The 16,964-nt window shown below is 44.6% G+C and overlaps 1 protein-coding gene across 4 annotated transcripts in view; it reads left to right on the top strand.

Moving 5' to 3' along the window:
- The window catches only part of DOCK5 (dedicator of cytokinesis 5), a 213,681-nt gene that overhangs the window by 185,179 nt on the left and 11,538 nt on the right, over nucleotides 1-16,964 (top strand). For all 4 annotated transcript variants that reach the window (XM_034661245.1, XM_034661244.1, XM_034661246.1 and 1 more), the window contains 8 exons: nucleotides 2,562-2,703; nucleotides 4,764-4,845; nucleotides 6,004-6,088; nucleotides 6,509-6,595; nucleotides 8,463-8,639; nucleotides 11,982-12,065; nucleotides 12,710-12,847; nucleotides 14,870-15,036. In XM_034661245.1, the coding sequence (XP_034517136.1) occupies nucleotides 2,562-2,703; nucleotides 4,764-4,845; nucleotides 6,004-6,088; nucleotides 6,509-6,595; nucleotides 8,463-8,639; nucleotides 11,982-12,065; nucleotides 12,710-12,847; nucleotides 14,870-15,036 (962 nt within the window). The remainder of the gene's footprint in view (nucleotides 1-2,561; nucleotides 2,704-4,763; nucleotides 4,846-6,003; nucleotides 6,089-6,508; nucleotides 6,596-8,462; nucleotides 8,640-11,981; nucleotides 12,066-12,709; nucleotides 12,848-14,869; nucleotides 15,037-16,964) is intronic.

Here is a 16,964-nt window from a genome sequence, read left to right as displayed (position 1 = left end):
GGGGGCCATCAAGAGATAAGATGGGGGCCAGGCAGCGAGTTCAGCAGGTTCAAAAGCTGTGAGGCTGGAGGAGTGTGAAGAAGAGGGCAAGTAGAGAATGGGGGGCAGGTGGCTTGGGGTCCCGGATCACAGATAGCCTTTCAGATCTTTATGCATTGTGAAAGTGGGTTGGGCCATACTCGGTGTGAGGTAATGTGGAACAACCAAAAGATGCGAGTCAGCAATTTGATACATGGACCAGGAACTCAAAGGAAAGTTGGTGGGTTATTCGCATGTGGAGGAGATAGCGTGGGGAAAGAGAGCGGAGCACCAGGAGGAGAGGGTCTGGGAAGGAGCCTTGCCGTAGGTTCTAGACTGAGATTGGCAGTCTCGGTGCTCCAGTCCCAAAAAGGCAGTGGTGCCTGCCATGTGTGCACGTGTGTGTGTGACTGCTGTGTCACGTGAAACAGGGGACGTGAGCTGGAGACAGTACTGTTTCAGGGCAAAGGTTAGACCTCCGATTTGAAAAAGGGGGGTCTCCATCATCTGCTGGGTGACAATAGAGTTTTGACCAAGTCATGTAACCTCCAAGTTTTCTGACGTATAAGTTACAGAAATCCTGCCCACATCACAGGGCTGCTTCAGAATTAAATAAATAGCATACAGGAGTTTTTATAAACTATAAAGTGGTTTGTGGATGTTAGGTCTTGTCAGCGTGCGCTGAAAAATATAAAAGCCTCTGCACGATGTAACCTCCATGCCTTTCTGTGTTATGGACCATTTCCCCAAACTCAGAATATCTAAAATCGTGTTGTCCTCTTCCCCCCGTGCCTCAGCCAGGCCTCCTCCTTCCCCGTTTCTGTCGGGCACCACTGCTCCTCCTGCTCTGGGCCCAGCAAGCTCCGAATCCTCGGTGATTCTTCCCATCTTCTTTGCCCTTCACCAGACGCCAGGGTCAGAGATCCAGCTTCTCCTTCTCCCACCAGCTTTTCCTGCCTGGGGTTCCTACAGTTGGACGTACACCCCAGTGTCTGCTGAGGTTGTCTACACTACTGCTTCCATCATGTGGCTCCCTCCTTCCAGAACCTCCAGTGAATTCCCGGGGCCTTGGGAACTGGTGCCTGCCTCTCAGTGTTCTGTCTCGTCCAAGCTTATTTTCTTCTGCCTCAGTTCCATACTTTCTGTCCTGTGGCCCTCTCCTTCCTTTCGCTCATCCTGCTGGTTGTCCTCCCCTTCCTTACCCTGTCGGTCCATCTGGGCCCAGTCAATGCCATGTTTTCCTCGACGCCTCTCTTTCAATCCGTGCTAGTCTATGCTGACCTTGTGCTTGTCTGCTTCCGTTCAGACTGTTGTCCACATCCTACAGTTAGTGCTGCTTATACTCTGCTTCCTTACCTACCACAGCTTGGCCTGAATGATGGAATTGCATAAAGCATGGCTGAGCCATATAAATCTTTCCCAGCTTGGGAAAATTTCATCATCTATTGCAAAAGACCAGGCAATTTTTCCTGCCATCAGTGTTTATCCCAGAAGGTATATTGCCTTCCTGTTACTTATATTAGATAAACCATCATACTTACTTATTTTCTGTTTCTGTCCACCAGAAGGTGAGCTTTGTGAGAGTAGCGTCGTCATTATATCCCTAGTGTCTTAGCGTATCTGCTGTTTGTCCAATACACATTTGCTAGATGAATGGACGGGTGATTTTTAAAAACATTTTCCAGGACCATATGGGCCTAAGGTTTAGTTAAAAAATGGATCATGCATGGGCTGTCAGTGCTAAGTACTCACCTGAGCGATCATCAGACGAGCAGGAACCTTTGAAACATGGCTACGTTTGAACTTGCATGAGCAACAGCAGCTATGAGTCAAATTACTCCTCTGCCTGGAGCCTAGGAAATTTCTTTCTAAAAACATCCAATTTTATTAATTTTATTAAACAGAATGTAGATTAGAAGGGAGAGAATAGGATTTAGTGCATTTCTATTCTGTGAGCCTTTGATGTTGCCATCCACAGTGATTTTCAGGGTTGATATAATAACTGCTGCACATTGTTCCTGTTCTCTGTTAATGACGATGTGTGCTGTGGACTCTCTTCACGCTTTCCTGTTCTCCAAGTCAGCACCGCTCCAAGGGCTCATCTACAACTGGATCATGATAAGACGAGGGAGGGCTTGCATGTAAAGTAAATTCATGCACTTCCTTCCTTTGTTGAGAATGTCTTGCTGTGAAAAAAATCAGCTAAATTCAACAGCGTGCCTGGTGACATCATGGATCTACGTTAGGGCACAAGCTCATCTCCCTGTGAATCAGTGTAGACCATTTGCAGACCAGCGGTGGCCATGGGGCCACCCTGTGAGAAGCACCGCATCAGCTTCAGGCCGATGACTTATCTCCCCCAAGAAACCATGAGCTCTTACCAGACATGATGGTTGCGGGGGGCGCGTAGTAGGTATTCAGTGAGAGCTTGCTGGCGGATGCACTTAAGCCCGGGAGGGCTGTGGCTTCCTCAGTACCAGGATCTCCAGTTGCCCCTTCACTCTTCGTATGTAACCACTCCCCTTGCTGTCTCTCACCTGCAGAACAGAATCTTCATCTACCGGGGGAAGGAATATGAGAGGCGAGAAGACTTCAGCCTGAGGTTGCTGACCCAGTTCCCGAATGCTGAGAAGATGACCAGCACCACGCCCCCGGGAGAGGACATCAAGTCGTCCCCAAAGCAGTGTATCCTCACCTTGGGGAAACATGGCCCAGCCCAGCCAGAGAAGCTAAGGGTTCAGTCCCGTCTCTGCACTCGGATATGTCCTGTCCTCTGACCACTCATGCAACCGTTTGACTCAGTTTCCCATTCTGTGTAAAAGCTTTGGGACCCTAGCGTCCTTAGCTCATGGTTATGAAGTAAAAGAGGAGATAAGGAAATCTTGAATATGAAAGGATGTGTTTTTTAGCTATATGGGGAGCTTGAGGAGGACATAGACTGTTCAGAATTCTGGATTGTGGAGAAAGATGTATAGCTTTTCTTTTGTAACATTCAATGACTTATTGAATGATTTACTGAATAACATTGAATGACTTATTGAAAAATTAATTACATGCTTTCTTAAAAAGAAAACAAAAACAGACACTAAGAGCTCCATAACAAAATTATTTTTAGAATTTTTTCTTGTGTTTTATGCTTAAAATAAAGATGCTCCAAAATTGAACACTATTCAAAGAGAGGGGTAAGGTAGATAAGCCAGAGCCAGCATGACAGGGTCACGGTGTGACAAGAGAACGGGCTCTGGAGCTGAGGTGCCTGGGTTCGAGTCTCAGCCCCACCACTTACTGTGTCACTTTGAGCAAGTTCCTTAATTTCTCATGCCTCGGTTTTCCCATCTGTAAAATGGGGATGATGTTCATCCTTTCTCACGGAGTTCTTGTAAAGATCGAGTAAACATCTGTCAAATATTAGGAACAGTGCTTGGTACATAATACAAATCCAATAAATATTGGCCATTATTATACATATAGGTTGGTAAGTGGCTCTAGAAAGATTGACAATAATAATAGCAGACCAGTAGACAGGCACACCTTTAAAAGAACAGCAGCCTGTTAATACATAGCAGATGCTTGGAAAAGAATGGTCTTCCAGGATAAATCCTTGTTTGGGTTATGTGGGTTCAGAAGACAACGGAGGTGCCTTCATGGTGTGGGAATGACAAGAGGTCTTCAAGAACTGGATTTAGGATTTCCTGTGGCTGGGCCCTCAGTCCTTTCTGCCTCGTCCCTTGACCTTTCCCAAACGGTTTCCTTCCTCCAGGCCTTGGTTTCTCATCCATGAGGTGTGAGTCTGTTTTCCCTAAACACCCAGTAGCACTTCTGGGAGGATCAAAATAAAAAGGTCATTTCTGTGAAAATGCTCTGTCAGCTAGACCAGTGTAAGGCACAGCCCAGTGGCCCTCAGATATTCTTACACGTGAGACTCCCCACGGAGGGATTCTAAATCAGCAGCTGTGAATTCTCATTGTGTGTTTCTGAGTGAGCGTTGTGCGGTGCTGGTGCCCCGGGGGCTGTGCACCACCCAGAGACGCTGGCACTCCCTGTTCTGTCCCCACCCAGGGCCTTCACCTCGACTTTAAATGCTGTAGATTTTGAAACAGTGTATCTGCACTGGTGAGGACAAAAAAAAGTCATTATTAAAAGAAAATAATCAAGTCAGAGAGTCAGATTCCCCCACCTCCCCGCCCCCTGAGCTGGATTTGAAGCCTGACTTCACCATGTCCCAGTTACACGCTCCGGGTTTTCTCAGAGCCTCAGATTCGTCGTCTGGAAAAGGAGAGTCATAACATCTGCCTGTTGGTGGTTGTGTTTATTGCTGGCCGGAACATACTGAGAACCTAGTTTAGTGCCCAGCCTTGGCCCCCCATCATCAAGTGATACCCACAGATGGCAGAAGTTCCCACGGCGCAGGTTCTAGGGTCTGGCACTTTCAGAGGCATACCAGTCGGAAATGACTTAAAACTGTTCTGAATCCCTCTTCCCATGATAGTTCATCGATGCCCATTTTCCTATGGCAAGGTTGCCTGCCAGGTGTCTGACCAAAAACCGTCCTAGGATTATGACTTACTAAGGCATTTGGGGAATACATAAGAGAACTGTGTTTTCAGTGCCGTGCCGACATTTGGTGAAAAGGAGTACTTCAAGCAGGTACCACTTCCTTCTGCAAAGCAGGAGGCCCGGGTGGTGCTTTCTGCCTGGGAGGCTTCATGGCCTCGCCCCTCGCCCTTCCTTAACCAGCTCCTCAGACATGCAGTGTTTCACCGTAAAGCCAGTGATGAGCCTCCCGCCCAGCTACAAGGACAAACCAGTTCCAGAACAGATCTTAAAGTAAGTGAGGGTTGTTTGTTTCTTTTTATTTAAAAACATTTTCTAACACATTTTATCTAGAAGAGCATCAAAACCAAAGCTTTGGGGCTCTTGGGTGGCTCGGTGAAGCATCTGACTCTTGATTTCAGCTCAGGTCACGATCTCAGGGTGATGAGATCGAGTGGAGTCCGCCTGATTCTCTCTCTCCCTCTGCCCCTCCCCGCCCACACTCTAAATAAATAAATAAATAAATAAATAAATAAATAAAATCTTTAAAGCCAAAGTCTTACACTCATTTGGAAGACCTTCTTAAACCTCTGGGGCTGCTTAACCAGATCGCACAGCCTGAGTGGCTTATAAACAACACATTTATTTCTCACGGTTCTGGAGGCGGGGGACGTCCAAGGTCCGGCGCCCGCACATTTGGTGTCTGGTGAGGCCCTGCGTCCTGATTCACAGACACTGACTTCTCCGTGTGTCTTCACCTGGCAGAGGGGGCGACAGAGCTCTCTGGGGTTTCTTTGATAAGGGTACTCCTCTCTTCATGAGGGCTCCACCCCATGACCTAGGTTCCTGCCGCAGACACTACTTCCTAGTCCCCTCGTGGGGAGCAGGATTTCCACATGTGAATTCTGGCATGCAGACCACACCGCAGCAACTCTGGGTTCTATTTTCAGTATAAAATAAGAGCTTGGTAACTCAAAAAGGATTTGGGGGTCTTGGGGGTTTATTTTAGGCAGACAGGGAAATCAGGAGTTTCACTGCTAGGTTTCAGATCTTCTAGATCTTACTTCCACTCAGAACCGCTCACTGAGGAGTGACTCACCTCACCTTGCCTGGTCCCTTGATCGAAGGCCTCGTTCTTTTTTCCTGAGAAGCTAAAATGCTAGTAGGATTGATAGAATTGTGATAAAAATATACAAATGAAATGACAAATGGGGATATAAATACATATACCTTTTTAAATGGTGAGCTGTGGACTGGATTCGTAAATAATAAAGATGTGCAATAAATTCAAATTGTGCACTTCCTCCAGCCTTCATTGTAGAGACTGTTTTGAGATCACTTAGTGGGTAAGACTTGGTCTGTGTAAGATGTGGTCCAGGTTTTACTGAAGTCTGATCAAGGACTGATTATTCTAAGAGAGAAACTACAGCATGTGGCCATGTCTTTCTCCAGCTACTACAGAGCCAATGAAGTGCAGCAGTTCAGATATTCCAGGCCATTCCGGAAAGGAGAGAAAGATCCAGACAATGAATTTGCTGTGAGTCCACCCCCCTTTCCCTCTAAAACAAGGTAAAGTAGGCTCTCCCCCTAACCAGTGCAGATGGCAGAAACGATGGCGGCCGTGGGGGCAGGGGTGCTGTGTGCTTACTACCTAGACAGCAGGCCATCTCAGTGGAGAACTCTAGACTGGAGCCTACCCCGAAACGGGGCTCCACTGTTACGCTCCATTGTTGCTGCCGGTATGACCTGAGCAAGTCCCACCTCTCTGGACCTCACATGTCCCCTCTAGAGGGTGACAGGGCCCAAGTAGATGATCCCTTGCAGTTTTAAACATCCAGAATCCTCTGACTATGGCCCATTCACCAAGGAAGCATTTGGGAATAGAATCTCCCTGACCTCAACCAGGGAGCATTGCCATTTTGCCTGGGAACTGACATTTGCATTTTCCTTCTACCAGACCATGTGGATTGAAAGGACCACGTATACAACTGCATACACCTTTCCTGGGATTCTCAAGTGGTTTGAAGTCAAACAAATTTCAACGGTGAGTCATTTGAAATTGGAACTCAGAAAATTCTTTGTGTCTCCAGATAGAATAAGAGCCTTTGTAAAGCCCTCCTCCAGTTCTCACTAGCTTGGCCAGCCTCCTCTGGCCAACTTTGTTTTCCAAAAGAGAAATAAAAGGCATGCTTGTCTAATAGAACTCCTTTGTACAACTGATGTTACAACACCAACCCTGAAGGTTACTCACAGTGAATGACTCTTTTATGAGCAAATGAGCCTCGTCTCCTCATGATCCTGCCAGTCTACCAAACCATTTTTGGAATGTCTCCTTTGAGTTTGCTGTCAATCACATTCTCTCCCAGAACGTTTGATCCTCTTTCATTTATGCTAATCACATCACCAGTCACCCCAGACACTTCCTTCTCCATCCCTCCCCAAAGCTGCCTCTTTTACCTTTTTAATACTTACTAAATCTATTCTCTTTATTTCCAGCTGTCCTACTACTGTACCCCATTTTAGTCCCTCATTCATCTCTGGTGGGCGCCACGGAAAGAGCCCCCTCATTGGCCTCCTGCCTTGACCCTCACAGGCCTGTTTTCCTTACAGCCTCCGAGCGTGAGTTCCACAGTGAAAAGCTGACCCAATCCTTCTCATGCTTAAAACCTTGCCGTGGCTCCCCAGTGCCTAGAGCATAAAGCCCCTGTTCCTTAGCATATGCTTGCAGAGTCCTTGTGACTCAGCTCTGTCACCTCATTTCCTATGGAATCTTCTGGAACTAAACTGCTCATTCCATGTTATTTCAACCCTCCATGACAGTGGGGCATTTTCTTTGCCCGAAATGCTACTTCTCAACCTAACTACCTCCCATCAAAATTCATTTTAGGTACCAGCTTCACCTGGAAGCCATCTCTGAAACTCCCCAGGTGGGGTTAGATGCATTTTCCCTGTGCCCCGCCGCAACCCGGGCTTATTTCTAACAAGTTACTCCCATACTCACATGTCTTGAGACCCCCACTATAAGACGTAGGCTCCTCCCAGCCACGAATTATATCTTAGTCACTTTTGTGACTGTGGAGCATAGCACAGTACTTGGCATGTAATATACTTTCAAGAAGTACATCTTGAACGAATCTGAACTGAACTTTCATGTGTTCCATACCACTAGTAATTAATTATTATTTTTCAAGTATGAATATGATTTTTGGACAGACTTTTGGCATCAAGGCTGTAGTAGGCGGTCGTGCTGGTTGGCATTGGGTAAAATGAAGGCGATCTTTCTTGAAATGTGGCTTTGAAGATGTTTCCACAGGAGTTGCTCTTCTCAATCTGTATTGAATCTTACATCATTTTCATCCAAAACTCAGCTTGAATATTCTAATACATCTTCTTAATTCTGACTTCTTTTAACCACAGAACCCATACTGAGGTGACTTATGTATGGTTTGAATGTATGGCTTCCAAAGTCACTTCCCTGTTTTCATGGAAGAAGCATCAAACCTCTTCCCAGGAAACATTTTGGGTGCTGCAGAAGTATTACTCTGTTGTCATTGATCTTCTCAGAAATCTCTGAGGAAGCCCTGCCTAAAAATCAATTGTTATTACAGCTCCAATTTGTTTTTTCAAAATTTCTGTAGATACTTTGCACCAAGAAATAATCCTCACTATAGCTCTAATTTTTAGGCCACCCTTGTACGTCTTAAGATTTTAAATAGCTTATTTCGCAACTTAGCAAAACCATTTCCAGTAAGTGTGGTATCCAAATAAACAGAACCTTGACAAGCAAAACTTCACTCTTTTATAGCTTGGTGTGAATTTTGTACCTTTTAAAAGAAAACGCCTAGAATTTTTTTTCCATCTTTGCTGTGAGCTCACAAAATGCCCTTCCTCTCCCTTGTCCTCTGTCACAGGAGGAAATCAGTCCCCTGGAGAATGCCATAGAAACCATGGAACTCACCAATGAGAAGATCAGCAACTGTGTTCAGCAGCATGCCTGGGACCGAACCCTGTCTGTGCACCCTCTCTCCATGCTGCTCAGCGGCATCGTAGACCCAGCTGTCATGGGGGGCTACTCCAACTATGAAAAGGTGAATCCCGTGTGTCTCCATGTCTCTCTCTGTGGCACCGTGTACCCAGTGAATTTGTTTCTTACAGCTTCCCTGAGAGATTTTTTTACTCTGCCCTCTTTATGAATGGGCAAGTGAAATTAATGAAAAGCGTGTCCCTGACCTCACATATCCTGGCAACCTAGCAACCCAGCCGGGGTTAGGCCACGGCCTGGTAAGCAGTCACTGAAAGATCAATCTAGTATACCAGGTCTGGTTGATTTACCTGCTGTTCTCTCGCCCCTGAGAGGTAGAAAGCTTACAGGTGGACCCAGAACTGAGGATGCTCTGAAAGTGAAGAAGCATCTGTGGGAGAGACAGAGCTACGCTGTAGTTAAAATGAGCTTCTAGGAATGCCCACCCCAGCTTGGTGTGCCGTAGGTTGTTTGGACAAACGCTGGCCCTGGCTGCCCAGTTAAATTAGTTCAACTAAGTGTCATATCTTGTATTCTGAAAAAACAAGAAAAGAGCGCTCACCAGATGTGAATCCATTGCATAGGGTTTGAATGTAGCACCATTTAAAATGGAAGTAATGGGAGTGCCCAGGTGGCTCAGTCGGTTAAGTGTCTGTCTTCGGCTCAGGTCAAGGTCCTGGGATCCTGGGATTGAGTCCCACATGAGGCTCCCTGCTCAGTGGGGAGTCTGTTTCTCCCTCTCACTCTCCCTCTGTGCTATCCCACTCTCTCTCAAATAAATAAAATCTTTAAAAATAAATAAATAAATAAATAAATAAATAAATAAAATGGAGGTGCTGTATTCAGTAGGTAGCATTCGGTTAAGTGTAATTAATCGAGGCAGGATTTTTAATTGTTCAGCTGTTTTCAGTGGCTAAGTAATTTTGGAGTCCTCTTCCTGAATCTAAATAAACATTTGGCTACCAAACCCCTCTGGTAGCCTGGAGAGTGAGTGGGAAGTGAAGGAGGTGGACAGGAAGGGTGGGCAGACGTTCAGTGGGCCAATTCTCTTCTTTCCACTTATATAACAAGACCAGGGGCGTTAGAATCAGCCACGCCTGTGGCCCAATCCCGGCTTCCCATGGGCCACTGTGTGCCCTTGGGTGGGATACTTCACCTCTCTGAGTGCCAAGCTTCGTACCTGAAAAAAGTGAGGAGCCCGGGAGCGGCTGGTAGCTGAGGAAGGCATCATGTGTGTAACGAACATCGCAGAACTCTTGCCATACAGTTGAGGCTTGCTGAGGGTTGGTTTTCTTCCTCCCTCCTGTCCACTTGGAGCCAAATGTGATCTGAACATCCTCCCTGACTGAGCAGGGCTGCCAGTGCTCTGTGACTGCTGTCGTAACCATCTTTCCTGTCAACCTTTGCACCTTCCTCAGGCTTATGACCCTTAGCAGCTGGGAAGGAGTCCACACCAGAGGTCACTTCTAGTGTGCCCATGCCAGGTGTCAATAATAATCCCCAGTATCATCACAAAATTTAATGTAGAACTAGGATCCAGAATATAATACTTTTTTATGCTGTAGTGGTTTGGGTGTGTTTTTTTTCATATAAGCTACGCTATCTAGTACTAATCTTCATGTGTTTTTCCAAGAGTTATTATTTTTTTTTTACAAAATGCCCCTGAACTCAAATTCAGACATGTCAGTATCTGTAATGAATAGTATGTAATTTCATATGAAGGTTTTTTCCAATGTCATTGTCTTCTCATTGAAATTTTTTTAAAAAAGGGAAAGTAGGGTGTGTAAACTAATAAATTTCAAGACCTTTATCTTAAAAGACTAGTTTGTACTTTTAATTAATATGTATGAGTTTGTACATTCCTAAATGTAAGAAAAAGGTAAACTCATTGATCACCCCCATTGCAGTTCGTTGGGGGAATCCATCATCACCTACCTATACAGGTGACCTGTCTTAAAGCAGCCCATTGATCATTGCCTGCGTGATAGGAATGCAAGAGCTGTTTGCTGTAATTCATCAGCCCCTTTCTGTTGACAGGCAAGACTCTCCTAAAATAGTTGAATTTCAGAGCACTCTGCTCCAGTATTTCTTGACTCAACTGATGTTTTGGGAATTTCAGTGCATTTTACCTTATATCAAAAAAATTTTTTTAACTTTTGAAGGTTTAAACTGCTTGTATTTGAAAGGTGAAGGTGGATGAAGGTTTAAGCAATACGACTTTTTCACTCATTTCTCTCTAAACATGAATCTGGCTACACGGAGCTCTCTCCGGATGTGCTGTCCTGCTTCCTGTTTGTGATCCTTGGCCTGCCAGCCTGCATATATTTGTATCCCTTGTTGTGTTCCTTTGCCGGGGCTGCCAGAACAAAGGCGCACACAGCGTGGCGTAAAACAATAGAAATATATTGCCTCACAGTTCTGGAGCCCAGTCGTCTGAAATCCAGGTGTCGGGAGGCTTGATTCCCTCTGAGGGCTATGAGGAAGAATCTGGTCCCACCTCTCTCCTGGTTTCTGAGGGGTCAGCAAATATTCCTTGGTTTATAGATGACCAGATGACCGTGTTCTCTTTGTGCCTCTTCACAGTGTGTTCTCCCTGTGTCTAAACTCCCCCTTTTTATAAGGACTTCAAATATATTGAATCAGGCACCTAGGAGCTTAGTTGGTGAAGCCTATGTCTTCAGCTCAGGCTCATGATCCCAGGGTTCTAGGATCAAGCCCACATCGTCAGGCTCCCACTGAGCAGGGAGCCTGTTTCTCCCTCTCACTCTGCCCCTCCCCCCACTCATGCTCACTCGCGCTCTCTCAAGTAAATAAAGCTTTAAAAAATATATTTATAAAACATTTTCACATCTATATCTCATCTTGTCTTCAAAAAAGCCTTTTGGATGATGAGTAATAAAGTGTGTATATTAATCTTTACTTAATACAAGAAAAGAATGTGATACAGCCTATATCAGATGATGGAGCAGGAAAACTATGTCCATATCCAGCCTACTGATTTTTTGCTTTTTCCTTTATAATATCTGCACGCTTAATCTAATGAATAGCCTTTAGATATGGTCATTGGCCTTAGTCCTTTGGGAAAGTGATTTCAGTGAATGCCATTCTGCTCTGCTGATGATTATTTGGTTTGTGCACTTGTGTCTGTCTTGTGGTTGTTGAGAAGGTACTTCGATTCGGCATTACACAATTCCAGAAAGACCACAAAATAGCACATCCCTTTAGCATTGTCCACTATGGCATCAGGGCTGCCCCAGGAAAAGAATGAGTATTTACTTAGTCGTTCCAGGTTTATCAGATAGAACAGAAGACATTTTTCACCCTTCCAGGCACCCCTCTCCTCCTTTGAGGGTCAAATACACGGATAGGAACGTGTTCTAATTAATACTCGCATGTGCTCCCCTTTCAGGCTTTTTTTACAGAAAAGTATTTGCAGGAGCATCCCGAAGACCAGGAGAAGATTGAGCTGCTGAAGCGACTGATAGCATTACAGGTATGCATCATGGGAGGCGTGTGGCCAGACAGCCTTCCGCTGCACCACGCCAACATATTCTCTAGGGCTTCAGTCCACAAGCCCACTTTTAGGGTGTTCTGTTTTGTTTCGTTTTTTTAACCTTTGGAATCACAGCCTTTCTCTTTGGCAAAGTGACCCTAGGAGTAGCATTCCATTAGACTCTACGGTGCCGAGAGGGCCCTTCCTAGAGAACAGATTCAAGTCCCCAGATTGGTTTGCTGGGCTGTGTTTCCAGCTGGAACATGTTGGCCTCAGGGTCTCTCTCTCTCTCTCTCTCTCTCTCTCGGGACTTCAATGAACAGTGGGAGAAAATGCTGCCATCCAATTCAGTCTAGGTTTAAAACTAGCAGTGGCTTAACCACAGACAAGCCCTGGGGCTCAGGTCTTGGCTGTCAGCCCTTTCCCAGTTTAGGGCCTGCTTGTCTCCTTGTGTATTTCTCTGCGCCCTTGACCCAAGGGCGTCCAGTACCCCAGCCCCACACGGAGAAGTAGCATTCCCATGTGGTATGTGCTGTGTCTGCCAGTTTACCTGTCCATCTCCACCCCATCCTTCCCCAACGTTGAAATCTGAAGCATCCCTCTTCCTAAACCATACTTCCTTCCTGTCATGTGCTTTTCTCCAGATGCCTCTGCTGACAGAGGGGATCCGCATCCACGGCGAGAAGCTGACAGAGCAGCTAAAGCCGCTACATGACCGGTTGTCTTCTTGTTTCCGGGAACTGAAGGACAAAGTGGAAAAGCTCTATGGGGTTATAACGCTGGTAGGCTTCGTCTAAGTAGCTTGTTAACTTTTTCGGTCTCTTTTACCGTTTTTGATATTGATGAGTTTTTCAGCTGCCAGATGAGTCAAAATAGCAGAGGTACGGCATGGAACTTCTGGGGTTAGAGAGGAGAGGACATGGCATGCTTTTGGTGACCTTCTAACACTGATGTGCTGCATAGGGGTTCTCAGACTTGAGTGACTGCCCCAACTGCCTGGAAGGCTTGTGAAAACACAGATTGCTGGGCCACAGCTCCAGAGTTTCTAACAGGAAGTCTACTGTGGCCCAAGGGTTTGCCTTTCTTATGTGCTCCCGGGTAGGGCTGAGGCCGCTGGTCTGGAGCGTTTCTGCTCCCAGATGCTGGTTATTCCTCTCTGGCCTAGTCCGATTCTTGGTGTTTTTCCTAGTCTTTATTTTTCATTTTGATGAAAAGTTTCCACTCTGGATACCTTTGAAGGGGAGAAAGAATGGTGAAGTGCACTTCACAATGCATATGGCTGATTTCATTTCTTCCAACAGTTCTAACACATTTCTCCCAGTGACAGTTCTCTTCTTTCTGAGAAGTTGGGTGGGTTGGTGCATGCGCTCAATAACCTTTTCTCTCTGGGGCGCCTGGCTGGCTTAGTTGGTAGAGCATGCAACTCTTGATTTGGGGGTTATGAGTTCGAGCCCCATATTGGGCATAAAATATGCCCACGTTAATAAAAAATAAATAAAAAATAACCTTTTTTCTCCAACAGTTGATTGAATGTTTGGATCCAGCTTCATTTTTCCTGTTTTTTTTTAAGATTTATTTATTTGAGAGAGAGCAAGCATGCACACATGTGTGTGCAAGCATGGGGAGGGGCAGAGGGAGAGGGAGAGAACAAGAGAAGCAGACTCCCCGCTGAGTGCAGAGCCTGATACCGGGCTTGATCTCATGACGCTGAGATCATGACCTGAGCCGAAACGAAGAGTCAGATGCTGAACCGACTAAGCCACCCAGGCGCCCCATTTCAGCTCTTTTTAATATGAGTTCACTTTGCTTTCTAACTATCTCACCCTTGAACCCCTGATTTTCAAATTTTCTTTCCTTGGATCAAAGCTCTGAATTTCCTTTTGTGTCCTCCTGCCTCCCATTCCTGCATCTCCGTCTTTACTGCTTTTTTCTCCAGAGTATCTTTGTGATCATTGCTTTTAGTCAAGTCTTCAGTCATGTCTAACCTCCTCCTGCCAATGAAGAGCTTTTTCCTAGGAACATTTGTCTTTTACACAAGTTCCCAGATGGGAAGGACTGTGACTTTCAGCTAATGAGTGGTTTTTATTAGATCCAGGCCAATGGTTGCATGTAAATTTGATACGGTGGCCTACTGGGGCAATCAGTCCTACTAGAGACATTTCTAATCAAAGTAGATCGATGTTCCTTTACTTCTTAAGACTCACCATTTACTTCTTGGGGCGCCTGGGTGACACAGTCGTTAAGCGTCTGCCTTCGGCTCAGGGCGTGATCCCAGCGTTCTGGGATCGAATTCCACATCGGGCTCCTCCGCTAGGAGCCTACTTCTTCCTCTCCCACTCCCCCTGCTTGTGTTCCCTCTCTCGCTGGCTGTCTCTCTGTGTCAAATAAATCAATAAAAAATCTTTAAAAAAAAAAAGATTCACCATTTACTTCTTAATCATCAGGTCTACAGTTTGAATCCAAAACTTTCTATGAGGCCAGTATTCTATTATTTTAGTGGCTGAAAGAATCTACACTGGAGAAGCAGACTGAGGGTTTTGCTTTTCTGTTGGGGGGTAATGAACAGCTTGTTTTTTCCTATCATGTTTGGCTGGCAGCAAATTATGGGGAATTTTTTTCTAGTCTTAACAAGGTAGGTTTAACCTCGTTGTGTTTATAATTAAGAATAGAAGTAGTTGCCGTATTTAACAAGTGAGTATCAGTGGGTGCCAGCCAATACAAATGGCCCCAAACGGATGGGGGCTGTGCCAGTCCGTATGGTGAGTTCCAGGCCGGCTCACCATGAGATGCCGTGTGTTCCTCAGCCACCGACCTTGACTGAGAGGAAGCAAAGCCGCACGGGCTCTATTGTACTTCCCTACATCATGTCATCCACGCTGCGGAGACTGTCCATCACCTCAGTGACTTCCTCAGTGATTTCCACCTCTTCTAACTCATCTGATAATGCTCCTTCCAGACCGGGATCTGATGGGTAAGGGTTCAATTTTTAATTGCTGGGGGGAGGAGGGGGCGGGTTATCTCCTTACTAACTTTTGCCTTTTGTCACGAAAGGGAGCCTTGGTCAATGTAGATGCATCACCTTTATAAGGGAAGTAATTCAGAGCATATGGTTGTTAACCTCCGGATCATTCTCAGTGTCTTCCTCATGAGGAAGATCGTCATTTACATAATGATAATAGTTATGATGAATCGGATCATAATCACCCATCATCCTGTCACATCTTGTCACCCACCCTATCACATTCTGATTTATTTTTTCATATTAATTGGTAGTCTGATTTTTTCATCTGACTTGTTTTTCAAAAGCAGTTTTAAAATTTATATTTATTTTGTAAATAGGTAATATAATTACATGATATGAAACTCCAAGGTACAAAGGGGATCTCCCATGAAAAATCACCCCTCAGTCCTTGACTCCTACCTTACCAGTACCCCTCTGCTGAGGAAGTGATGTTAGCCTTCAGGTTCTTGGTGCCTTTCCTACAGCTCTTTGTACACGCGCAAGCAATACCTAAATAGATGTTCTTCCTCACACTTTCTGTTTCTATGAATGAAACGTAACACTTTCTTTACCATGCTTTTTTACTTACTGTGTCTTGAATATCATTCCATTTCAGAATGTAAAGAGCCTCCTCTTTTCTTTGAGATGCAGACATCTTGGGATACGTCTGCCCCCTGACACATTCCACCAGTGGCTATTGGTGGATGTTTAGCTGTTTTCAGTCCTTGCCTGTCACAGCAGTGTGGCGGTGCATAAGCCTAAAAACAATTTGTTCTGTAAACATACAAGTACATCCACATGAGAGAAATTCCAGAAGTGAAATTTCTTTGTCGAACATTTACAGTTGCAAGTGTCCAAATTATTGCTAAACTGACTTCCATAGACATTATACTAATTTACAGTCCTACCAGCAACATGCAAGAGTGCCTCATCACCCCCACACCCCAAATTGTGTATTATCAGCCATTTTAATTTTCAGCAATCTGCTAGGTGGAGAATAGCTTCATGGTATCAGGTTTCATTTTGGTTTGGTTTTATTTCTCTTGTGTGAATCTGAGCTTTTCATTTTTTAGTAGCTGTTTGTATTTTATGTTCTGCAAACTATGGTCAAGTATTTTGGGTGCATGTTTCTGTTGTGTTTTCTCTGTAGTAGTAGTTGAAATACATCCTCTAGTTTCTCCTTTGCTTTTTGACTTTGCTTCTCATTTTTTATTTAGTTGTGCTGACTTTTTTTATGCAGTCAAGTAAATTAATGCTGGATTTCATGATTTCTGGATTTTATAAAAGGCCTTCCCCACTCTAAGGCTGCAAAAGAATTAATTTTAGAGTTTCACTATTCACCACTCAATCTGTGATTCTTTGAAATTTATGTGAGTATAAAATGTGAGGTATGAAGTCAACTTTTTTTTTTTTGGCCATGCAGCTGCTCAGTTTTCCCTGTAACATTTAGTGAGCAAACCATCTTTTCTCTGCTGATTTGAAATGTCAACCTTATTACCAAATCAAATTTCTATATGTTCTTCAGTCTATTTGCAGACTTTTTCTCCCCCATTTCTTTGATCTCCCTACTACTGTAGTTTCGAAAGTCTTTTATTTTTTAGTTATCCTTTTCAGAATTTCTCTGGCTACTTTTACTCATTGCTCACTTTTGGATTCACTTGTCTGGAATCCTATTGCTACTTCCATTGGGATCATGTAAAACTTCTGGACTAACTTTGGGAAGATTGATGGCTTTTTGGTGTTGAACCTTTCTTGCGAAAAACATGGACTGCCTTCCCATGTGTTCAAATTTAAGATATTTTAAAGAAATGAATCTGTAATTGTGTTCTTTCTGTTTAAAAATACTATTTTAAAACAGTATTTTACTAAGTATGTACTTAATATATGTACACATAGAA

The sequence above is a fragment of the Ailuropoda melanoleuca genome, chromosome 5, assembly GCF_002007445.2.
Source record: "Ailuropoda melanoleuca isolate Jingjing chromosome 5, ASM200744v2, whole genome shotgun sequence".
Taxonomy (NCBI): domain Eukaryota; kingdom Metazoa; phylum Chordata; class Mammalia; order Carnivora; family Ursidae; genus Ailuropoda; species Ailuropoda melanoleuca.
This window is presented reverse-complemented; position numbering and strand designations above follow the sequence as displayed.